This window comes from Oryzias latipes, chromosome 17, assembly GCF_053564925.1.
Source record: "Oryzias latipes strain Hd-rR chromosome 17, Olatipes_Hd-rR_3.1".
NCBI lineage: Eukaryota > Metazoa > Chordata > Actinopteri > Beloniformes > Adrianichthyidae > Oryzias > Oryzias latipes.
The window spans coordinates 15,950,190-15,974,984 of record NC_136253.1 but is presented as its reverse complement, the minus strand read 5'-3'; the positions used below and the strand labels follow the sequence as shown (position 1 = coordinate 15,974,984).

Below are 24,795 nucleotides of genomic sequence, written 5' to 3'. Positions count from 1 at the left end.
GTTTAATCAGTCCGCCGCGGTCTCGCAGATGTGCGGTTCGCAGGGCCTCCGGCTCGAAACCCCCCGCACGGTGTACTACTTCAACGTGAAGTTCGCACCAGACGTGGGCCTGCCTGAGGTATCGGTGAGAGACTACCAAGGGTTCCTTGTCAACTTTCAAGGTTCCGTGGGAAGCTACAAGCCCGCGTTCTACTACAACTGGAGACACATGCTGGAAATGTTACACAGAGACGCCTCTGGAGCAGTGACCCTCATTCACCCCGGACAAAGGCAGCTTTAGACTCTTGTCTCTTCGAGGTACGATAAGCTGTGCTCGAAAAGGGCGACTGTTTTGTAAAAGAAAAAAAAAAAGAGAAAAGCCAACCGTTGATCAATTAGGATTTAAAGTATGAACTCACTTACGTGGTCCTGAGCTCTAAGCTGTGCGATCCAGGTTCAGCAACACGAAGCCTTGTGAGATTCTGCAAAGTGGAAAAAGAGGGGAGTATGCAAAGGAAAGATTGCCCTCCTCTGTGTTGCTCTTTGCAGCGTGACAACTGGCTTTGCACGGGCCCTTGGTAGAAATCTGCCACGCTGCACTGAGTCTTAATCTCTGTGGTTGGACCTCACTGTCCTCTTTGCCCCTCCCTCTTTCCCTGCAGCGGGTGTGGGGGGGCTTACAATCAGCCTCCTCCTCCTTCAGAATGAAGGCCCCACCTTCTAACGTTTCCTCTTTTTCTTCCAGTGTCCTCCTTCTCCCTCTCTGTCTGACTCTGCCTCGCTGAAGTCTGACGGGAGTGCGGCGGACCGGAAACGGAAACTAGACCAGAAGATTTGGATCACAGGCCCTTTAAAACTTGTTCCGTGCAAACCAAGACAGGTCATAGTAACCTTACGCGAGTTTAACAAAGACTGGAGGGAAGTTGCTCCGTGAAGAGCGCGACAGTTCGAGAGAGAGAAAAATCAATCCTTCTGCCATGGAAAAGTACTGGAAGACCAGCTTTTGCCTGGGCAAGGGGGGCTTCGGCAAAGTGTTTCTGGGAAAGAGGCGAAGCGACGGGATTTCCGTGGCCCTGAAGATTATCCCGCTCTCGCGTACGAGATGCTGCGAGGTTGATGGGACCAGTAAGCCATTCGAAGCTGTCGCCTTGGAAATGGTCTCCAAAGACCCTCCGTTTCCTGGGATCATCCGCATGCTGGACTTTTACAAGACCCCGTATAATTGGGTGATAGTCACGGAGAAGCCAGAGAACACGCAAGATCTGTACGAATACATCACGATCAGTAAGCGTCTGCGCGAGGACACGGCCAGAGAATTTTTAGGTCAGGTCATCCAGGCCTTGCTCCACTGTCACAGCCGCGGTGTTGTGCACATGGACGTAAAAGACGAAAACCTGCTGGTGGACCTGACGACGCTCGAGCTGAAACTCATCGACTTTGGCTCCGCCGAATTTCTTGAACCCGACAAAGTGTACGACATGTTCCACGGGACTGCGGCATATGGGCCCCCCGAACGGCTCACACAAGGATGCTACAAAGCTCTTCCATCTGAGGTTTGGTCGTTGGGGATTCTTTTGTACGACATGGTGCACGGGGACATACCATTTGGAAACGACAGGGAGCTCCTACTGGGCGAGCTTAGATTCGAAAAAGACCTCTCTGAGGACTGCGTGGCCCTGATAAAATGGTGTTTGAGCAGGACGCCCGAAGAGAGACCGATGCTGAAAGACATACTGGCCCACCCTTGGATGCTGAAGCGAGGCTCGGAGGCGCACGAAGGCGACGCCACGGCTGGAGCCCCGAAGCCCACGCGAGGGGATCTCCAGCAATCGGAGCCCGGCTCTGCTCTGGCGGCCCGAGCCCACGATGTCGACACGCCGACCCGTCGAGGGTCCGTCTCGTCCGTGGGAAACGAAAAGCAGCTTCGTCCGGCGATGGCGACGCTCTGCTCCGAGGGCTTCGAATCAATCTGGAGGAGATTGCCGTCCTTCGACCGACTTCCCAGTCGTCAGGGGAGTATCGCCGCAGAGACAGGACTTACCGAGGCTCGTTGCCACTCAGAGGTCTCGCAGAGCGGAGCTCATCGTCCGGGTCAGGGAGAGCTCCCAAAAACGGAGTAGGATGTAGGATGTTGAACAAAATGGCTAACTGCTCATGTTGTATAGATGCCAGTTCCATGATAACTCAATAGAGCTTGTTCCCTGATGCCTACTGTACAGTTTTTTTTTTGCCTTGTTCGAATAAAAGTCAAACTGGAACCTCAACGTTGCATATTCGCTTTCTTTTTTGCTCATGGGTTTTGTCCCAACATGACTATTTGAAGAGATATTTTTCTAATTATTGGATACATCACACAATCTCGGTTTTTAAAGATTGAAAAATTAAAAAAAAAAATACATTGGTGTGTACATTTTTAATCGTATAATGGTCAGTATATACACGTTAGATAAAGTGATTACCACACACAAAGGTTACATGATTTTGGTCAGCATATACACAGGTTAAATGAAGTGAATACCATATACAAGGAATGGCAGCCAGAGCTGTCTGCTGTGACGTTACTTTGATGACCCAGACCTCCCGCTCGCCGTAGCACCAACAGAGTGGGGTGGAAATGAAACGGTCCAAAGAACCTTCATGCAGCTCTACTCAAAAAGAAAAACAAAAACAAAACAAGAGTGTGTTGGAAAAGTCAGCAGAAGTCGATGGTATTTACTTACCAAATACCAAAAGAAACAAAATTAGTTGTAGCGTTAGATACAAGGGGGCTTACAAAGAGGCTCCGACCCAAGTTTAGGGACACTGACCTGAGTTCTGAGACTCAGACCATCAGAGGAAGCTTTGGACCTTAATCTCTCACAAAAAGAGTCTCAGTGAAAATCTGCTAAAAATGTATACTAAAAAAAAAAAAAAATAGTTCCACACGCTCTCTTGTAGGTCCGTTCGACCCCAACACTAACTAAAACTAAACAGTAGCTCCGCGCACTGTCTCGCGGGGTCCGTGAGACCCAACGCCGACTGGAACCAAACAGTGGGTCCGCGCGCTGTCTCGCGGGGTCCGTTAGACCCCGAACAGAATTGGAACGAAACACAGGCTCTGCGCGCTGTCTCGCGGGGTCCGTGAAACCCCGTACAGAATTGGAACGAAACACAGGCTCCGCGCGCTGTTTGCACGGTCCGTTAAACCCCGAACAGAAGTGGAACGAAACACAGGCTCCGCGTGCTGTCTCGCGGGGTCCGTGAGACCCCGTACAGAATTGGAGCGAAACACAGGCACCTCGCGCTGTCTCGCATGGTCCCAGCGACCCCGTCTCGATTTGGAACCAAACAGTGGCACCTCGCGCTGTCTCGCGTGGTCCGTGAGACCCCGTACAGAATTGGAACCAAACAGTGGCACCTCGCGCTGTCTCGCGGGGTCCGTGAGACCCCGTAGAGAGTTGGAACGAAACACAGGCTCCGTGCGCTGTCTCGCGGGGTCCGTGAGACCCCGTACAGAGTTGGAACGAAACACAGGCTCCGAGCGCTGTCTCCCGGGGTCCGTGAGACCCCGTACAGAGTTGGAACGAAACACAGGCTCCGAGCGCTGTCTCCCGGGGTCCGTGAGACCCCGTACAGAGTTGGAAGGAAACACAGGCTCCGAGCGCTGTCTCGCGGGGTCCGTGAGACCCCGTACAGAATTGGAACGAAACACAGGCTCCGCGCGCTGTCTAACACGGTCCGTGAGACCCCGAACATAAGTGGAACGAAACACAGGCTCCGAGCGCTGTCTCGCGGGGTCCGTGAGACCCCGTACAGAATTGGAACGAAACACAGGCTCCGCGCGCTGTCTAACACGGTCCGTGAGACCCCGAACAGAATTGGAACGAAACACAGGCTCCGCGCGCTGTCTCGCGGGGTCCGTGAGACCCCGTACAGAATTGGAACGAAACACAGGCTCCGCGCGCTGTCTTGCACGGTCCGTGAGACCCCGAACAGAATTGGAACCAAACTGTGGCTCCGAGCGCTGTCTCGCGGGGTCCGTGAGACCCCGTACAGAGTTGGAACGAAACACAGGCTCCGCGCGCTGTCTCGCGGGGTCCGTGAGACCCCGTACAGAGTTGGAACGAAACACAGGCTCCGACCGCTGTCTCCCGGGGTCCGTGAGACCCCGTACAGAATTGGAACGAAACACAGGCTCCGCGCGCTGTTTGCACGGTCCGTTAGACCCCGAACAGAAGTGGAACGAAACACAGGCTCCGCGCGCTGTCTCGCGGGGTCCGTGAGACCCCGTACAGAATTGGAGCGAAACACAGGCACCTCGCGCTGTTTCGCACGGTCCCAGCGACCCCGTCTCGATTTGGAACCAAACAGTTGCACCTCGCGCTGTCTCGCGTGGTCCGTGAGACCCCGTACAGAATTGGAACCAAACAGTGGCACCTCGCGCTGTCTCGCGGGGTCCGTGAGACCCCGTACAGATATGGAACGAAACACAGGCTCCGCGCGCTGTCTCGCGGGGTCCGTGAGACCCCGTACAGAGTTGGAACGAAACACAGGCTCCGAGCGCTGTCTCCCGGGGTCCGTGAGACCCCGTACAGAGTTGGAACGAAACACAGGCTCCGAGCGCTGTCTCCCGGGGTCCGTGAGACCCCGTACAGAGTTGGAAGGAAACACAGGCTCCGAGCGCTGTCTCGCGGGGTCCGTGAGACCCCGTACAGAATTGGAACGAAACACAGGCTCCGCGCGCTGTCTAACACGGTCCGTGAGACCCCGAACATAAGTGGAACGAAACACAGGCTCCGAGCGCTGTCTCGCGGGGTCCGTGAGACCCCGTACAGAATTGGAACGAAACACAGGCTCCGCGCGCTGTCTAACACGGTCCGTGAGACCCCGAACAGAATTGGAACGAAACACAGGCTCCGCGCGCTGTTTAGCGGGGTCCGTGAGACCCCGTACAGAATTGTAACCAAACAGTGGCACCTCGCGCTCTCTCGCGGGGTCCGTGAGACCCCGTACAGAATTGGAGCGAAACACAGGCACCTCGCGCTGTTTCGCACGGTCCCAGCGACCCCGTCTCGATTTGGAACCAAACAGTTGCACCTCGCGCTGTCTCGCGTGGTCCGTGAGACCCCGTACAGAGTTGGAACGAAACACAGGCTCCGACCGCTGTCTCCCGGGGTCCGTGAGACCCCGTACAGAATTGGAACGAAACACAGGCTCCGCGCGCTGTTTGCACGGTCCGTTAGACCCCGAACAGAAGTGGAACGAAACACAGGCTCCGCGCGCTGTCTCGCGGGGTCCGTGAGACCCCGTACAGAATTGGAGCGAAACACAGGCACCTCGCGCTGTTTCGCACGGTCCCAGCGACCCCGTCTCGATTTGGAACCAAACAGTTGCACCTCGCGCTGTCTCGCGTGGTCCGTGAGACCCCGTACAGAATTGGAACCAAACAGTGGCACCTCGCGCTGTCTCGCGGGGTCCGTGAGACCCCGTACAGATATGGAACGAAACACAGGCTCCGCGCGCTGTCTCGCGGGGTCCGTGAGACCCCGTACAGAGTTGGAACGAAACACAGGCTCCGAGCGCTGTCTCCCGGGGTCCGTGAGACCCCGTACAGAGTTGGAACGAAACACAGGCTCCGAGCGCTGTCTCCCGGGGTCCGTGAGACCCCGTACAGAGTTGGAAGGAAACACAGGCTCCGAGCGCTGTCTCGCGGGGTCCGTGAGACCCCGTACAGAATTGGAACGAAACACAGGCTCCGCGCGCTGTCTAACACGGTCCGTGAGACCCCGAACATAAGTGGAACGAAACACAGGCTCCGCGCGCTGTCTCGCGGGGTCCGTGAGACCCCGTACAGAGTTGGAACGAAACACAGGCTCCGACCGCTGTCTCCCGGGGTCCGTGAGACCCCGTACAGAATTGGAACGAAACACAGGCTCCGCGCGCTGTTTGCACGGTCCGTTAGACCCCGAACAGAAGTGGAACGAAACACAGGCTCCGCGCGCTGTCTCGCGGGGTCCGTGAGACCCCGTACAGAATTGGAGCGAAACACAGGCACCTCGCGCTGTTTCGCACGGTCCCAGCGACCCCGTCTCGATTTGGAACCAAACAGTTGCACCTCGCGCTGTCTCGCGTGGTCCGTGAGACCCCGTACAGAATTGGAACCAAACAGTGGCACCTCGCGCTGTCTCGCGGGGTCCGTGAGACCCCGTACAGATATGGAACGAAACACAGGCTCCGCGCGCTGTCTCGCGGGGTCCGTGAGACCCCGTACAGAGTTGGAACGAAACACAGGCTCCGAGCGCTGTCTCCCGGGGTCCGTGAGACCCCGTACAGAGTTGGAACGAAACACAGGCTCCGAGCGCTGTCTCCCGGGGTCCGTGAGACCCCGTACAGAGTTGGAAGGAAACACAGGCTCCGAGCGCTGTCTCGCGGGGTCCGTGAGACCCCGTACAGAATTGGAACGAAACACAGGCTCCGCGCGCTGTCTAACACGGTCCGTGAGACCCCGAACATAAGTGGAACGAAACACAGGCTCCGAGCGCTGTCTCGCGGGGTCCGTGAGACCCCGTACAGAATTGGAACGAAACACAGGCTCCGCGCGCTGTCTAACACGGTCCGTGAGACCCCGAACAGAATTGGAACGAAACACAGGCTCCGCGCGCTGTTTAGCGGGGTCCGTGAGACCCCGTACAGAATTGTAACCAAACAGTGGCACCTCGCGCTCTCTCGCGGGGTCCGTGAGACCCCGTACAGAATTGGAGCGAAACACAGGCACCTCGCGCTGTTTCGCACGGTCCCAGCGACCCCGTCTCGATTTGGAACCAAACAGTTGCACCTCGCGCTGTCTCGCGTGGTCCGTGAGACCCCGTACAGAGTTGGAACGAAACACAGGCTCCGACCGCTGTCTCCCGGGGTCCGTGAGACCCCGTACAGAATTGGAACGAAACACAGGCTCCGCGCGCTGTTTGCACGGTCCGTTAGACCCCGAACAGAAGTGGAACGAAACACAGGCTCCGCGCGCTGTCTCGCGGGGTCCGTGAGACCCCGTACAGAATTGGAGCGAAACACAGGCACCTCGCGCTGTTTCGCACGGTCCCAGCGACCCCGTCTCGATTTGGAACCAAACAGTTGCACCTCGCGCTGTCTCGCGTGGTCCGTGAGACCCCGTACAGAATTGGAACCAAACAGTGGCACCTCGCGCTGTCTCGCGGGGTCCGTGAGACCCCGTACAGATATGGAACGAAACACAGGCTCCGCGCGCTGTCTCGCGGGGTCCGTGAGACCCCGTACAGAGTTGGAACGAAACACAGGCTCCGAGCGCTGTCTCCCGGGGTCCGTGAGACCCCGTACAGAGTTGGAACGAAACACAGGCTCCGAGCGCTGTCTCCCGGGGTCCGTGAGACCCCGTACAGAGTTGGAAGGAAACACAGGCTCCGAGCGCTGTCTCGCGGGGTCCGTGAGACCCCGTACAGAATTGGAACGAAACACAGGCTCCGCGCGCTGTCTAACACGGTCCGTGAGACCCCGAACATAAGTGGAACGAAACACAGGCTCCGAGCGCTGTCTCGCGGGGTCCGTGAGACCCCGTACAGAATTGGAACGAAACACAGGCTCCGCGCGCTGTCTAACACGGTCCGTGAGACCCCGAACAGAATTGGAACGAAACACAGGCTCCGCGCGCTGTTTAGCGGGGTCCGTGAGACCCCGTACAGAATTGTAACCAAACAGTGGCACCTCGCGCTCTCTCGCGGGGTCCGTGAGACCCCGTACAGAATTGGAGCGAAACACAGGCACCTCGCGCTGTTTCGCACGGTCCCAGCGACCCCGTCTCGATTTGGAACCAAACAGTTGCACCTCGCGCTGTCTCGCGTGGTCCGTGAGACCCCGTACAGAATTGGAACCAAACAGTGGCACCTCGCGCTGTCTCGCGGGGTCCGTGAGACCCCGTACAGATATGGAACGAAACACAGGCTCCGCGCGCTGTCTCGCGGGGTCCGTGAGACCCCGTACAGAGTTGGAACGAAACACAGGCTCCGAGCGCTGTCTCCCGGGGTCCGTGAGACCCCGTACAGAGTTGGAACGAAACACAGGCTCCGAGCGCTGTCTCCCGGGGTCCGTGAGACCCCGTACAGAGTTGGAAGGAAACACAGGCTCCGAGCGCTGTCTCGCGGGGTCCGTGAGACCCCGTACAGAATTGGAACGAAACACAGGCTCCGCGCGCTGTCTAACACGGTCCGTGAGACCCCGAACATAAGTGGAACGAAACACAGGCTCCGAGCGCTGTCTCGCGGGGTCCGTGAGACCCCGTACAGAATTGGAACGAAACACAGGCTCCGCGCGCTGTCTAACACGGTCCGTGAGACCCCGAACAGAATTGGAACGAAACACAGGCTCCGCGCGCTGTTTAGCGGGGTCCGTGAGACCCCGTACAGAATTGTAACCAAACAGTGGCACCTCGCGCTGTCTCGCGGGGTCCGTGAGACCCCGTACAGAATTGGAACGAAACACAGGCTCCGCGCGCTGTCTCGCGGAGTCCGTGAGACCCCGTACAGAATTGGAACGAAACACAGGCTCCGAGCGCTGTCTCCCGGGGTCCGTGAGACCCCGTACAGAATTGGAACGAAACACAGGCTCCGCGCGCTGTCTCGCACGGTCCCAGCGACCCCATCTCGATTTGGACCCAAACCGTGGCACCTCGCGCTGTCTCGCAGGGTCCGTGAGACCCCGTACAGAGTTGGAACGAAACACAGGCTCCGCGCGCTGTCTCGTACGGTCCGTGAGACCCCGAACAGAGTTGGAACCAAACTGTGGCTCCGCGCGCTGTCTCGCGGGGTCCGTGAGACCCCGTACAGAATTGGAACGAAACACAGGCTCCGCGCGCTGTCTCGGGGGTCCGTGAGACCCCGTACAGAATTGGAACGAAACACAGGCTCCGCGCGCTGTCTCGCGGGGTCCCAGCGACCCCGTACAGAGTTGGAACCAAACAGTGGCACCTCGCGATGTCTCGCACGGTCCGTGAGACCCCGAACAGAATTGGAACCAAACACAGGCTCCGAGCGCTGTCTCCCGGGGTCCGTGAGACCCCGTACAGAGTTGGAACGAAACACAGGCTCCGCGCGCTGTCTCGCACGGTCCCAGCGACCCCGTACAGAGTTGGAACCATCAGTTTCTCTTTGAAAGCTCAAACACGAACCTGTTTCTGTAGATCCATGACATGTGGGTTACAGTGGGCCACAGGCTGGTTTACCTTCTCCCTTTGCTGCGGATCAGCAGCACCAGTGTTGCTGGCTTGTGACTGTGGGGCAAGTAAGATTAACTGAATATCAAAAAAAATAAGTTGTTTCAAAGAAGTTGGATTTGACGAACATCCCACGTTGACCAACCTCAGAGTTCTTCATTGTTTTGGTCCTCGCCTCGTAGTTTAGCATGTCAAACGGGTCGAGCCACTCACCGTTGACTGTCTGTCCGGAATTGGACAGAACCAGACTGCAGGACAGCAAAAACAACCAGAGCATCTTCTCTGGAGACCAAATTGGTTTGAACTAACTAGCTAGTAACGGAAGAAGAAAACTATGGAAGCCGAAATTGCTTCCGGTTATTTTTTTAAAAAAAAAAGCAGCAGAAAACCATTTAGGTTTGTTCATTTGTTTCTCTTGACCTTTCTTGATCACATAAAAAAAAAAGAAACGTAAACACAAACAGTACACTTCGAAAAGCCTCAAGGGTGATGTAGAAAAGTGAATGCTAAAGAAAAAAAAAATACTTGGGGTCAATCGCACCCCATGAGCCAGCGGGTGAAAGGGAACCGGAAAAACGAGACCCCCGGTGGTGGGCCATGAGAGAAGAGTGAATGCTAAAGAAAAAAAAAAATACTTGGGGTCAATCGCACCCCATGAGCCAGCGGGTGGAAGGGAACCGGAAAAACGAGACCCCCGGTGGTGGGCCATGAGAGAAGAGTGAATGCTACAGAAAAAAAAAAAAAATACTTGGGGTCAATCGCACCCCATGAGCCAGCGGGTGAAAGGGAACCGGTAAAGCGAGACCCCAGGTGGTGGGCCATGAGAGAAGAGTGAATGCTAAAGAAAAAAAAAAAAAAAAAAACTTGGGGTCAATCGCACCCCATGAGCCAGCGCCAATCCCCTCAGTGGCCACACAAAAAAAAAAAAAAAAACTTGGGGTCAATCGAACCCCACGAACCAGCGGGAGGAAGGTGGTTGCTAAATAAGTGGCGCCCCTGGTGGCTGAGGGCAATAAAAGAGAATGGGGTATTAGTGACCCCTAGAGGCAGGGTATAGAAATGAACGGTGGAAAACAAGACCCCTGGTGGTCGGGGGGTATAACTAAAATGGAGAAATGGCGGCCTCTGCTGGACGGGGACAAAAAAGAAAAGGGGGGTTTGGCGCCCTCTACCAGTCGGGGATATAGAGGGTGCCTGAAACGTACAAAAAATTTTTTTCAGGAACTCGACCCTCTTCGATTGCGGGAGGGTGTACGGGGTGTACCTGTCTGGGGTCAATACCAAAGGGGGGTATGCGTTTTTAAAATGACCCCCCCTCCTTACCTTTTTTTTAATCCATGCTTTTCTTTCCCCCTAAGACAGCACAAGGGTTAAAAACATTTACAAGGAAGAAAGGTACGAATATATAACAGAAGACATTTTTTGACCAATTCAGTAAAAAGCAACAAAAATAGGTTGTTTGGATCAGAGGTTCAGCTCAACAGGGCAGTCTTCCATAGTGGGTCTTGTTGAAGCACAAGATTGTTTTACCATCATGATAATATGCCTTCAACTATGAAAAAAGTACAGCCCCTGTAGACTCTCACTTCTCTTAGGCATCCTCCTCCTGGACGGGGTTGAGTGACTCCTGTCTTGCTCTCTCCTGGACCTTTCACAGGGTGGCAGGTGGTTGCTTGGAGCGGGGACGGGTCTCCCTTGGGGTGCTTTGGCTTGTGCCTGGGGTTGGGGGGATGCTTACATCTCCCGGGTGGTGATTGGATCTAGGGCTGGGGAGGCTCTCTGTGGTAAGGACCTGGGCTGGGCCCCCTGGCGTGGTGGGCGGGCTATTCTTCTGGCTGGGCTTGAGCTTGCACTCTGCGTCCTTCTGTACCCCCCTGCTCTCTGGCGTTGAGGGCCCTTTTGACAGTCCTGCTGGCCCTGGTCTGAATAGCTGACATGATTACCCAATGGGTACATTTTCCCTATGCGCTATAACGTGCGGCGCCGAGGGGGGCCCTTGGTCTGGGGGAGACCTGGCATTCTCCCTCTATTTACATTCCATCATCCACCACAGTAGAACATAAACACTTACATGAGCACAGGTGTTAGCTCACCTTTGCACAAATAGTATGCGGGAGAAAATGAAATGCTTTACATGAATTTGGTTTGTATTCATAAATGTGTGCGTGTAAATTGTAATTGTATTGTGTTCGCTATGACATGTTTGCATGTGAAGATATTTGGAGCCAGCAGGTACATTTGGAATATTGAGTGTGTGTGTGTGGAAAGGCCACACCTCTTTTGACTAATATCTACAGCTGACACTAATAATGATAAGCCCCCAGTAACTTATTGCTTTATGATTCCACCCCCCAACCCCATATCTTTAGTCATCCTCCAAATTTCCCAAATGTCTTGACCCCTTTTTTCATCCTTTTTTTCCTCTTATTTTATCCCCTTTCTTTTGGACCCTTAGCCTCCGTCTCTAAAATTGCACTCTTTTTTTCATTTTCGTCTGGTCCAATAAAAAAAAAGAAAAATCCATATAGTACATAACGTTTGGCCTCAAATATAAAAAGGGTTTATACAAATAGACACCTTGTTTGCCAGGGAATTCAGAACCCCCTTACTGTAACAGTAAAATCTGTCCAACACAAGAGGCCTTCAGCTCATATCTGTTTGCTCAGCTGTTTGGCAGGACAATTGAAAAGAAAAAACAAAAAAAAACTAAGAAAAATACCGAAGCTGAACATGGCTTGGCCTACTTTTGTTGAAGATGAATCTCATCATCACAAGAAAATGTGGCATCTGAGGAGCACTTATAAACAAAACAAATAAAAGAAAATAAAAAAAACTGAGGGTTTCTGTCACTGTTTTTGAGAGTTGTTGGTGAAAGCTGTACAGTACAGTGTTGGTTACAGCCTACAGTAACCACAAAATAAAGAGACATAAAACAGATTATGTCTTGGCATCTCATTGCGTGAAAGAGTGCATGCTACAGTATATACACTGCAGTATATATGCTACAACATATACGCTACAATACATACGCTGCAGTATATACACAACAGTATATTCTTCATTGTCACTAGAAAACAAATTTCATTTTCACTATGACAAGATAATGGATCTCATTATCACGAGAAAATGGTTAAAAAAAAAAGTAGGCGGTTTTCGGCTTCTGCATACGAGTGATGGGAATCCTTAATTTGTTAAATTTCAATATAAATTTAACTATGAGATAAAAATATACTTATCAAACATTTGTATCTATATTTATTAAACAAATATAATATACGTATTTTAATGTTTATTTAGATTAATTGTTCGCTTTTTTGAATTTTTATTCATTGAGTTTATAGGTATTTTTGAATTTATGATACGTGAATGCATTTCAAAAATAGCTTCACATCAAAGCATTTATTTGCTTTACTTATTTAATTACGGAAATCTAGTCATCATCAGTTCTCCATACAAAGCAACATACTTCAAATTTAGCTCATTTACAAACTGAAAGTTTTTTTTTCTAATAAACTTTATTAACATATTGCAGATACAAGGTTTTGGCTCAATTCCGGAAGTTGTTTGTGTCACCCGGAAGTTATCTTAGCTTAGCATGTATGAGACTCCAGGCTGCTGTGTTGTGGATACTCCGCTGAATAGAGTTGCAGCTGCAGCAGCGATGTCTTCCGTTCAGTCTCTGAGAGAGTTTATCAGCGAGCGACTCACTGCTGCTGCTGAAGAAATCTTCAGACAGTTTGAGAAAACCATCATCCAGTATGAGGAAGAGATGGATCGTCAGCGCAGACTGCTGGATTACAGCTGGAAAAGAAGCACAAACAGAGCAGGTATGATGAACTTCGATGGATGGAGGCATATGAATCAGGTCTGAGGTCGCTGCCATTCAGTTCAGGTCCTCGAGATCCGGATCGCTTTTATACTTATACGAGTAAATTCACGGAGACAGAGTGAAGCTCTTCTCTCTTTTTTAACTGTAGTAACAAGGAAACAACAAATATTTTAATATTATATTTATTAGCTTTTTATGTTTTCACCTGCAGATGAGACAAGTAAAAAAAACAAAAATAATAATTGAAAGCAAAAATCACGATTCCTGCATTGATTGACGTATTTAATTTTAAATGTTTTTTTATGTTTACATTGCTTAAATGTCATTTTTGTTTTATAAGCTATGATCATAAAAGCCTGTCTTCCATCAGGTATTAGTTTCTCACAGCCTCACGTCCATTTAAAACATGTTTGTAGATCTCAGTTGTGAGGAGTGAGGTCAGGTGAGCTCTTCTGAGGCTCATCTGTGGGACATTCTGTTATTGGCATTAAGCTGAAGCATTAATAGAATATTTAGAAATAAACCAGTGGGACGGCTTCTGTTCTGACCATCAGTCTGACCACGAAATACAACTTTACCACAATATGTGCAAAAACTATGAGATCCAGTTTTTCTCCAGTCAGTGGATGGATTTATCTGTACAATCTATAAAAATGTAAAAGCAGGACTTTTACATACACTGTTCAATCATTGGTGTAGCAAGCAGTGTTTATTTTGAGTATTTTAAGTTGGTTTAAGTCATAGTCTTTTGACTAAAACAAGGTTTAGTTTTAGTCGCTATGTCGTGATGTTGATTCTATTAGTTTTAGTCTAATTTTAGTTGAGTGAATTACAGTAGATATTTAGTCAAAAAAATTCTAGATTAAAAGGTAAAGCATTTTAATGAAATATATAAAGTTATGAACATATTAGTAAAACACAAAGACTTAACTAATTTGGGGGAAAAAAAGTTTTATTTCACTTCACTGCTTTCCAAAGTTGACAATTTCGGCAAATTCAGCATGAACAACCTAAAAAAATAAACACATACAAAGCAAAAAAAAATATAATTCCATCACATTTATAATAAATGTCGGAACATTAAATTAAAAGGCTTTATTGAAGAGATAGTCAAGTGCAATGCATTTTTCTAACATCTTAAACATTAGGAAATGAACATATAAACTGTTGGCACAACCAATAGCCACGAATGAAGCAGTAAGGTTTTCTTTTTAATCCACAATCAACCTAAATACACATTTTCTGAGCAGCAGCCAATCTCCTCCTGAAAGTTCTTCATAGTATTTGTCTATCAGGTTACTTAGTTTAGTTTTCTTGAGAGCAGTCAGCTTTTTATCAATTGTCTCCATCATGTGAACAAAGTCTTCATCTTCAATAGTTGTGATTGGTAATCCGGTTCTTCCAATCCATCTATCTTTTGCTTCTTCTTTGCTCAGCTGCTCTTTTGAGTCACTTTTTTGTTTCAAAACACTTTGAAATGCAGTTGAAATACTCTGTTGGGTAGTTTTAGCCTTCTTGGTACCCGGTGGCCCACTGTCATCTTCCAGAGGCTTCTGCAGCTGTTTAGGAATGACGGGTAAAAGGGGAAAAAAGACTTTTTTCACAACACTTTCTTCGTTTGCTAAAATTTTTAAGATAATCTCATCATTGTCATGACTATTTTCTTTCACCAAGAGTAACTTTATTTTTGGAAGAATGCACCAACACGCCAGTAATAATAGCGTTTGCTTGCTAACCTTTGCGTGGATTTCAGGGTGGCTTGTCTGCATGTAGCTTCAAGTTTGTTGTGTTTTTGTCTGTGATGGTCATTCCACACAACGTACACACGTCTTTTTGAGTGTTGCGTTAAATATTGAATTTTTCCATATGTTTGCTTTTCTTTTTTTTTACCCTTTGTTGACATTTTTTTCACATAGATCACAGTAACACAATTCATTATGTGAGCGTCTTCCCGGGTCGGTTAACAAAGCATGCCTGACCTCGCCAAAGAAGACTTTGTGTTCTGATTGGATCGCTTTGCATTTCCTCCCGCCTTTCTCCACCAGCAGTCGGTATGATTGGATATCGTCATCAAAGGGCATTTCTGGTTCGTTTTTATTCTTTGACGAAAATGTCGCTAGATTTCTTTTTTAAATTTTTGTGTCTGAGCAGAAAATTTCCTCTAGTTATTGTTTCATTTTATTTGGGGAAAAAAAGGTTGTGAACGAAAACTTCGATGAAAAACTTTTGTCAACAAAACTAACTTTGGTAACAAATAATTTCTCATTACTAATCGGTTATTTAACATCACAAAAGGATGCTTTCTAAACGCAGACTGACTGGTCTGTTGCTAAGCAACAGAGGGAGCTACTGTATTTTCCGGGCTATGAAGCGCACCTGTGTACATGCCGCTTCCACCCAATTTCTATTTTCTTGCATAAATAAGCCGCACCAGTGTGCAAGCCGCATGTTGATACCAAGACAATGAGCTTGACACTGACGGTCTCACTGTGGAAGGAGTCAGCATTGCGCCGGCTCATGTGTTTGAACATACCTACACCCGCCAAACAGCATGCACGTCACTTCTGTTCATAAGTTCCTCAGTTATGTTTTTTTAGTTTTTTTACTTATTGACAATTGAGGTATAATACATAAAAAACAGTAGTAAATAACAGTAACCAGATAATCAACATTACATCCCTCAGTTATGATGGAAATTTACACCCGCGATTCCCCACTTCCCATGACTCTTAAGGCCCGTACACACCGGGACGAATATTCGCCAGGCGTTATTCGCCAGCGTTTTTCGCCACGTTTTTTGCCACGTTTTTTGTGTTCGCACGCTGACGATGAGCCGAGCGTACATGCAATTTCATTCCCTGACGTTAGATGGCGCTTATTGTAAACAGAAATACTCCTGTGCACAAGGTGGCGCTGCGCATCTTTACGCTTCTTAAGGTCGCTTTTCACTCAGAAGAAGAGAGCAAGTATTTACGCGATTGTCAGAATCAAACAAAGAAAACATAAATATTTCAAGCACCAGTAGCTCCAACTGGTGCTTGGTTCGGGTATATTTTAGAATGTCCGTCATTATTTCTTCGCGGCAGTGTAGACGCTACTTGGCGTCTATCTTCTTCGCTGGTATGTGTGCTCAGCTAGACAGTTTTGTGTTTGAGCGCCCCCAAGTTGTGTTTTACTGTAACTTCAGAAGCTCCAGACATGTGCGCAAAAGCGCCATTCTCATTGGTCGAATAGATTTCGACGAAAGCGTCGGAAAAAAAAAACGAACCCGAGGCGTTGTTTTTTTTTTTGACGCTTTGACGCGTGGCGTTTTTTCGCGTCGGTGTGCGCACTCTCATTGGTGCCCTTTGTTTAGTCACGAGGCGTTAAACGTCGGCGAAAATCGCCGGCGAAATTCGTCCCGGTGTGTACGGGCCTTTAGGCTGCCTTTACACTGCATGGTTCAAGTGACCCAATTCCGATTTTTTTTCCTCTCACATGGCACAGATCTGATATGATCGGTGAATGTGTAAGCAGGACAAAAGCGCATGGATTCTGATTTTCTCAGATCGGATACAGGCCTCTCTCATATGTGGAAATAAATCTGAAACGAATCGGATGCGTGCATTTGCGTGTGCCATGCAAGCAGACAAATCGGATATTCCCCAGTAAATGCGAGTCGTACCTCAGTGACGTCAATCCAGGACACCACCAACTGAGATTACATGACTTATTAAGATGCTTTTTGTGCTGATTTTGCTGTCAGCGTGTTACCTTTCAGCCTCAGGCTTCAGACCGTAGTCGGAAACCACTGTTATGTCCGGTCCGGACGCAAACGGACTTTAAATAAGCCGCAGGGCTGTAAGCGGTTGAAAAAAGTAGCGGCTTGTAGTCCGGAAAATACGGTAATTATTGCATTTGAGCTGAAGTACAGATTGCAGTGGCCTGAGAATGTTGTTTTAATTATGTTCATTAGTCCCCAAACAATCATCAGCAGATTGAAACAGCAAAAAATGCAGATGTTGGTGCCAGAGATGGGGGCTTGTCAGCATTCAGTGCTGTGGTAGAAGTTTGTTTTTGAAAAACTTTGACCTGACCTGACCTTCTTATACTGGGTCTTCCTTCAAACCTGTAACCTTGTGAAATCACAACAGCTCATTAATTCAAACCGAGTGTCTTTCCGAAGTTTATATTGACAACGATTGAGAAGGATATATACTCAGAAATGCAAAAATGAAATGATGTTTTATTACATTTATTCTCTTTCATAAGAAAAATGCCAAACGTTCATGTCCAAAACTCAAAAAAAAACAGGATTTTCGTTGGAGGAGGAGGAATTTAACAACTGTATCATCACCAATAATACTGGGAACTCTAATAAATAAAATACAAAAACATTTCCAATATATCTGAAATTTGAATTCACAAACAGGTCAAATAAATTTTTAAACACATTTTGGCATTAACTCAAAAACTGCTTTCATAACAATATTGCACAAGGAAAACAGGCCAAAGTTGAAATAATATTGCAACTATTATGAGACAAAAAATACTGAATTTGTGGTATATCACACCTACAGCAATATGACTGGATCTGTCAGAACTAAATCCTACCAATATTTCTAAGAACTTCACAACCATAAACATAAAATAAGCTTATTTTGGCTTATTGCTCTTCTGTTCCAGTATGAGACAACTCAATATAATTTAAGTCTGTCGCAGTGCTTTTATTGCATGTAAAATAATATGTTTTTCCTTAGAATGCTAATTATAGTAATATAGTTCCGCAATTGGACATTGGGTATGATCAGTTTTGGTATTAACTTGAAAACTTAACATTGACATGTTGACATATTGACATTGGTAGAAAAGAAAGTCTGGATGTAATCTGACATTAATTGGTTATTATTCAATAAACTAAACTTATTGATCAATCAATTTCTTTTTTTAAATCTGGAAAATACCAGAGTCTTTAACAATAAACCCTAATTAACACACGCTCCTTGACAAACCGTAACTCTGCACCGTTTACATGATCAACATAAATCAGTTGATTCTGACACAGAGAAAAGCAACTTTTTTCTGCCACAAGATGTGTTAAAAACACCAAAAACACAACTTTCATCGTACTGGGTCTTTAATTGTGTAAACAATTGAAGAGTCATGGTAATCAGAAGAAAGTCAACACTGGAGCTAAAACATTTGTGTTAACTCAGGATTGTGTAGACCACATTTTCAGATGAAAGAGGACCAGGATGAAGAAGAGACGAGTGCTCTGCTGGAATTCATAGAGTATAGGGGTGTGTACTGGCAAGAGTCTGGTGATGTGATACGTATCCTGATATGCGCCCCATGATACGATACGATACGTATTCCGATATTGTACCGGAACACATTCAGGGCTCCAGACTGCGACCAATTGGTCGCATTTTGCGACCAAAATTTGAGAGTGTGCGACTGAATTTTACATCCAGTCGCACATGTGCGACCAGTAAATTTGCCTCCCCCACCCTACATATTTTTTTATACATCAAACGTGGAAGGGGCACGTCAATGATCAATGAAATACTCATGAAACGCCAGCACATACTCGCGTGATGCCTGTCTGTGAGGCGGCCAATGCGTGTGAGAAGAATATGGAAAGCCACTGTAAGTGGCTAAAATGCGTGGAGGGGGAGGGGCCTAGAGATAATCGAGCACGCGTAAACATCTGTGGGAAGGAAACGGAGACAAATATCACAACCTCATCATGTGCGTCTGAGCTATGGGTAAGCGAACTATTGATTTGTTCTTCCGACCTGCGGCTAGTGTACCAGTGCCAGAGTGTACAGCAGGGGTCTCAAACTCGCGGCCCGCGGGCTATTTGCGGCCCCCAAGATGATATTTTGCGGTCCCCGCCTTAATATGAAGGTTTAATGTTACTGCAGCCCGCCAGTTTGTACGAAAGACACTTTTTCATCGTCGTGCACGGAGCTGACAAAGCAACCAATCACAGTGGGGTACAGTGATCCCTTGCTATAACACGGTTTACTTTTCACGGTTTCGCTACTTCACGGATTTGCATCGTGCATTGTGTTCTGCATTCTGATTGGCTAAAAAGTCACTAAGCTTCTTCTCTACCTATGCGTCAATAACGTTGCAGTTTAATATGTGCACGTACGTAAAACAGCTTGCCAAATTTACATTATGTACGTGCAAATTCTCTTGATGTTGGCATGTCGGTGTATAAGGATGTTTTTGATGTTTTTGGGAAGAAGAAAAAAGAGCGACACCAACTATGATCACTATGTTCTTCTTCCCCCGAACAAACACACCTGCAGCTGCACCGCGGGCTGCAAAAGAAGAAAACACTGCAGAGTAAAGTCAGGATGCACTTAGTCTGGACTTAGAGCAGTTAAATACACCTATTTGTCCCACTGTACTTTTTTTAATCATTATTTTATAATGACAATTCTTTGGGTCTTGGTGGGCGGGGCTAATCTCCGCGATTTGAAGCCTTCTGTTCACATTGATGATTAAAATTATTATTTGACAGTACAGAACAGAAGTTATTTGTAGAAAAAAACGTTTCTAAGGTACTTTTATTGGTGAAACAAATGCTTGAGCCTGTAAAATGGTTTGTTCTGTCTTTTCAATGTATAATAGAGTATTTAAATGTATAATAATTGTTAAAAGATATAGAGGTTTCTACTTCACGGTTTTTGCCTATCACGGGTTCTTTCTGGAACGTAACCCCCGCGAAAAACAAGGGTTTACTGTATATGACTCTTGGGGGCGTGACAATGACAGGGTTTGAAAGCAGGAAACCTGACAGCCCCCTCCCTCCCCGGACCACATTAAGGACTTCCTTACTTTCCTTTTTAGAACGTATCTATTCGCTCGTAATTTTCTACATACATACAGTCCGTGCTGAACTTTTCTCTGGGCCGCACAGACCCGGTGGAAGGTTTAGGTTTTGGTGACGGTTACGGCGGCGCATCAGACGGTTCTGCGGGAGATGGTCAGCTGAGGAGAATAAATGTCCCACACCTACATGCGTGACAGCTAACGGGGCTTGAACTTTAAACGCGCTCGAGCAAAAACAACACTGGTTTTAGACTCACTGAAAGTACGTGGGGAAAATGCAACGATCTCGCCTGGATCGTTGGCGAGACCAGAAAGGGGGGGGGGGGGGGGGGGGGCTGTGAGATGAAGGCAAAGCTGCAGCGAGACTGAAGGAGAACGGGAAATTGGAGTTGTCCTTAACATTCAATTTAGTTTTAATATTCTTCTCCCCCTTAGTACGATCTGTGTTATTATATATTTTCTTTCCAGAAACAATAAAGTGTGATGATGAGGCAACATGACATGGTAAGAAGGAGATGCTTTAATGTGGCAAAGATGCTTTGTTTACATCACAGTCTGCACTGCAGGTGTAGCTCCGCTTTCTTACACACGAAAGTAAACTAGTAACGACATCGCCACGATGTCAACCTTTTTTCAGAGCGTTGTACACATCACTCTCATCCATCATGTTGCTAAACTAGAATCTATTGCTGTGAAGTTTTGCAAAACTTTGGCCCGCTTTGCCGATAGCATTTTGGCCGACTCTAAGTGCATTAGCCGCTGTGAAGCTGCACTGCTTCACTCGTTCTTATCTTAGCCGCTAAAAAGCACCGCAATCTGCGTTTTTATGATACTTGGCAGCAACATGGCACAGAGTCTCTGTTCAGTACCCATTGCAGGTAAAAACTAAGTAGCTCATGTCTCATTACAACGAAAAAGCTGCCTCTAGCTGTGGTGTTCCTGTTGTTTTTGTGTGGAGTAGAGCTGCTCAAAGAGGCTCCGTGTGCTCTGCTGCCAACTAGCGGTCGGAGGGTGAAGTGGAAAACAAGAGTCAGACACTAGCCGCGGTTACATGGGCAGAATATCTTGATCGGATCAATGGTCGGGTTAAAATTCACCCGTGCACATGGGCACAGAAAACCTTTTTCCGATTAGAACAAACGTTCCCATGGCTCACGCTTTCGTTCGGAATGAATCATCTGGGCATGCGCAGTAGTGTAAAATCACCCGGATGCGGAACTAGGTCCCGTTGTCAACAAACCGCTGCCACAGAGACAGCATGTGCTGCAGCTCCGTAATACGCGACGACCTTCGAAACGTGCTTTTATTAATGTCATGAATATTATGAAGCGCCTGTTCGCTCGTCGTTATATTTAATCCGTGTGGTCAGTGCTTTTTTGTGGAAGAAACGGAGCTGGAAAAGGCTGAGGACAGGCTAACAACATTAGCCTGATGGACACAAAATCCAGGAACATGCGAGAAACGCAGCAATCTGCATATTAGCTGCACATAAATGTATGGAAATAACATCAGCCTTTATTTTGTCGGGACACAACTGGAAACACAAATCCACGTGACACCACGCGACATTTATTTCTGCTCTGAAAAGTTCACACAGACCGCCCCAAAGCCACTCTGTGAGCTAGCGGCCCGAGCTCTGTTCGAACACGGTTCCTCCTGAGTCCTGCAGCTGCTGACCCAGAGCGGCGGGGCGGCTCGCAGTCTGGATTCTCCCACACTTAACAAAACGCACTCGTAACAAAGCATCCCCCCCCCCCCCCCCCCCCAGACACAAAATTATTAATCCGGCGCTTTTCACGGGGCGTCCGCAAAGCAGCTGTTGGTCCCGTATGCGCTCCAAAGCTTTCTCACAGCCAAACACCGTCTATGCATGACGTAACCCAGAGCAGCAGTGACACACGATCGGAATGACCGTTTACATGCTCCACGATCGGATAAACGATCGGTATAACCCACCTATCTCGATCGCAAAGAAATTCTGATCCGAATGAGTCTGATCGGGGCAGAGTATTCCGAACGGCGCGTTTACATGAAGCATTTTCTTTCCGATCAGGCGTTCTTTCCGATTACTTTTGCCCATGTAAACGCGGCTACTGAGGGACGCTCAGAAATAATTAAATAAACACCGTCCTGACAGCCCTCTGAAGCGATACAAGCGATACAAGTATCGCAAAATAGAGTAGATGTATACAAATGACAAACACAAAGACCATCTCTGATCACATCTCAAAACTTCATCTGAGATCTGTCGTCAAACACAAAAGACAGGACTTCAACCTGCTGTAATGCTTCTACAGAGTTGGTTTTATGGCCTCATCTTTTTGTCCCTGCAGATCCCCTACAGCTTCCTGATTGTAAGGAGGAGGAGATTCTTCACCAGCAGCATCTCTCCACCCAGGAGAGGAAGCTCAGTCGAGATCAGGAGGACAGGGAGGCACCGCAGATGAAAGGCGTGCAGGAACATCTCTGCAAAGCAGCAGGAGGAAGTCAGGTGGTGCTGAAGCAGGAGGATGACACCTTTATGGTGACCGTTTCCTTTGAGGAAAGTGACCTTGGTGAACTCGAACCTGCCACTGAACAGCTGCTCTCAGAGAACCACAATCCTCAGGGAACCAAGTTTGAAGTCTTTGGATCAACTTCAGCTGCAGATATGAGGAGACAGAACAGAAGTATTTGTCAGAACGTCCACATGGAGAACATTTCCCTGCCCGAGACTCGCAGTCGAACTGACATTGGTGAGATTTCTGCTTTGATGATTCCCAGCAAGATCCTCTCAACACCTACAAGAAGTCCAGTAATACGACAAAAGCCAGGGAGAAAACAGTCTGCCAACTGTGACGTGTGTGGGAAGAGCTTCAGTAAACCGTACGCACTCACCGTCCACATGAGGACGCACACGGGCGAAAAGCCGTATTCCTGTAAGATGTGTCTGAAAGAGTTCAGGCAGAAAAGCGTCATGCTGTCCCACATGAGGACTCACACCGGCGAGAAGCCATACTTGTGCAGGACCTGTGGTCAGAGGTTCAGGCAGAACGGCGCTCTGCAGCGCCATCTTCGCATCCACACGGGCGAGAAGCCTTACTCATGCGACGTCTGCAAGAAAAGGTTTCGAGAAAGCGGAAACCTGCCGGCTCACATGAGGTCTCACACGGGCGACAAGCCCTTTTCCTGCGACAGCTGTGGAAAAAGTTTTAGCGCACGGCAGTACTTGAAACGTCACATGAAAACGCACATAGATGCAAAGTCCTGAAACCTGAACACGGGTGAAAATACATCCGCTTTGTTAAACCAAGAATGAAATGAAGCTTCATGCTGGAACCCACCTGTCTTTTGTCCAAAACACAGAAGGTCCTGTGGCTTCAGCCAATCCTTGAGCACTCAGATACTAAAGATGGAACCCAGAAATATCTTACGCTATGTTCACACCAAGCATCTGATGTGCGTTGTTGAACTCTCATGCAGCCCACGGTGTTCACAATGGACTGTCGCTATTTGATAAGCGTATGTTCGTCACCTACAGTTGGAAGAGTCTTGGTGTGAAATTGGTGCGAATCTGGTGAATTTTGCTTTAGCCTTTTTCTTTCTCAGCTCTAATCGGATGTCTAAAAGACTTTGTTTAATAGAACACCAGTCAGGCACAAACCGCAAATAATAATAATCAATTATCAAACGGTTGGTACTTCTGAGAGTTCAAAGGGACGCCATCCATACATTGCAACAAAATCGGACTCCCTAATTGGTCAAAGGTTGACCTGGATTAATTTTTGATGTGCGTTCAATGACTGTGTTTTGTACGATCCCGAAAACAGTCCTAAAAAGGTCTGTAGCGATGCGTGAATGAAGAACCCCGAAACCTACATTCACGTGCGTGTACACAGACTTTTCATTGGAATCGGTCACTTGAACGCGCGTTGCTGAGGGTGGTGAACGAAGCTTTAGAAGAATAAACTTTCAGCTCCAGAACATCTTCCTTGATGTTTATCTTTACTGAAAGAAAAAGGTGAGGAGTTTCCCCAAATGAAGGGTGCCTCAGACATGAGAAAAGTTCAGCTTTCTGGAACGATCTTGGAGCAGAAGTGAAGCAGCTAAATATCATGAGGGAATTCATTTGAACGTCTAATCTGGAATTATCTTCAACCCTTGTGCTATCCTAGGCACTTTACCATTGGGAGTTGGGTCATCTAGACCCACTAGACAGTGCTCTGAACCTTTTTTCTTCAATGATTTGTGATCTTCACTGGTGTCCATGGATTACATGAAATCTTTCCACCTTTATCCACCTTTGTCATGGTAGGGAGAACACATCAATGTAAGGATGGGGTCATCTAAGATAGCACAAGGGTTAACACTGACATGTAGATGTTTGAGGAATGTTGTGAACCAAGAAGAGCTTTGGAGAACAATAAGAGCTCAACAACAAAGATTTTATGTTTGCTGACCTGAGAACATAAAAAGCTGACATGTTTACATTTAGAACACGGTTGATGTGACTTTGCGTTAATACTTGAGTACATTAAAGTGTCTGATAAGTATTTTGATTTGTTTTATTTTTGCTTCTGTGATAAAAACCAAAGAAACATTTAATTCAGAGGTTCTTAAAATTACACAGACAGCAGATGAACTCTGTTCTTCCACTGCAGCACAATGAAGAATAAAAAATAAAAATATTGGTCTGAAGTATGGTGGGTGCAGCCTTTATACTTTTTTTTTATTTTTTTTTTTACTTTTTTTTTACTTTTTTTCTTTTTCTTAAAGAACTCAGAGTTTAGTTCTTCCACAACAGTTCTGTCTCTGATTGTTGCAGCTTCATTTCTCTGGTGCCTCAGTGTGTGACGCCATCTTGTGGATGTTGTGTAGTTTGGCGTTTTTAATGAACGTTTTAGTACAGAGTTTTGTTGTTTCCTGTCACTGTGGGCTGCAGAGCCCAGTAGTACACAGCAGAGTC

At 47.8% G+C, this 24,795-nt stretch overlaps 2 protein-coding genes and 1 pseudogene across 6 annotated transcripts in view; 2 read left to right on the top strand and 1 right to left on the bottom strand.

Annotated features, from left to right (window-relative positions):
- The window catches only part of LOC144986720 (uncharacterized), a 28,951-nt gene extending 19,331 nt beyond the window's left edge, over positions 1 to 9,620 (bottom strand). The window contains exons 1-3 of one of the 4 annotated variants that reach the window (XM_078934615.1): positions 9,342 to 9,517; positions 9,152 to 9,253; positions 2,498 to 2,624 (exon numbers count right to left, since the gene is read on the bottom strand). In XM_078934615.1, coding sequence (XP_078790741.1) covers positions 2,498 to 2,500 — 3 coding nt within the window. In that variant the 5' untranslated portion in view covers positions 2,501 to 2,624; positions 9,152 to 9,253; positions 9,342 to 9,517. Of the gene's footprint in view, positions 1 to 2,497; positions 2,637 to 9,151; positions 9,289 to 9,341 lie in introns of those variants that run through there. The other 3 variants (XM_078934614.1, XM_078934616.1, XM_078934617.1) reach the window with 3 other exon arrangements.
- On the top strand, positions 753 to 2,239 carry LOC144986721 (serine/threonine-protein kinase pim-3 pseudogene; annotated as a pseudogene). The gene has a single exon (XR_013650583.1). The product of XR_013650583.1 is annotated as a serine/threonine-protein kinase pim-3 pseudogene (transcript).
- Positions 9,621 to 12,687: 3,067 nt separating the features above from the next.
- On the top strand, positions 12,688 to 24,524 carry LOC105356185 (uncharacterized). The gene is made up of 2 exons (XM_078934623.1): positions 12,688 to 13,023; positions 22,184 to 24,524. Exons 1-2 carry the CDS (start codon positions 12,792 to 12,794, stop codon positions 23,098 to 23,100), a joined length of 1,149 nt encoding a protein of 382 aa, XP_078790749.1. The 5' UTR covers positions 12,688 to 12,791; the 3' UTR covers positions 23,101 to 24,524.
- The last annotated feature ends 271 nt before the right edge of the window (positions 24,525 to 24,795 follow it).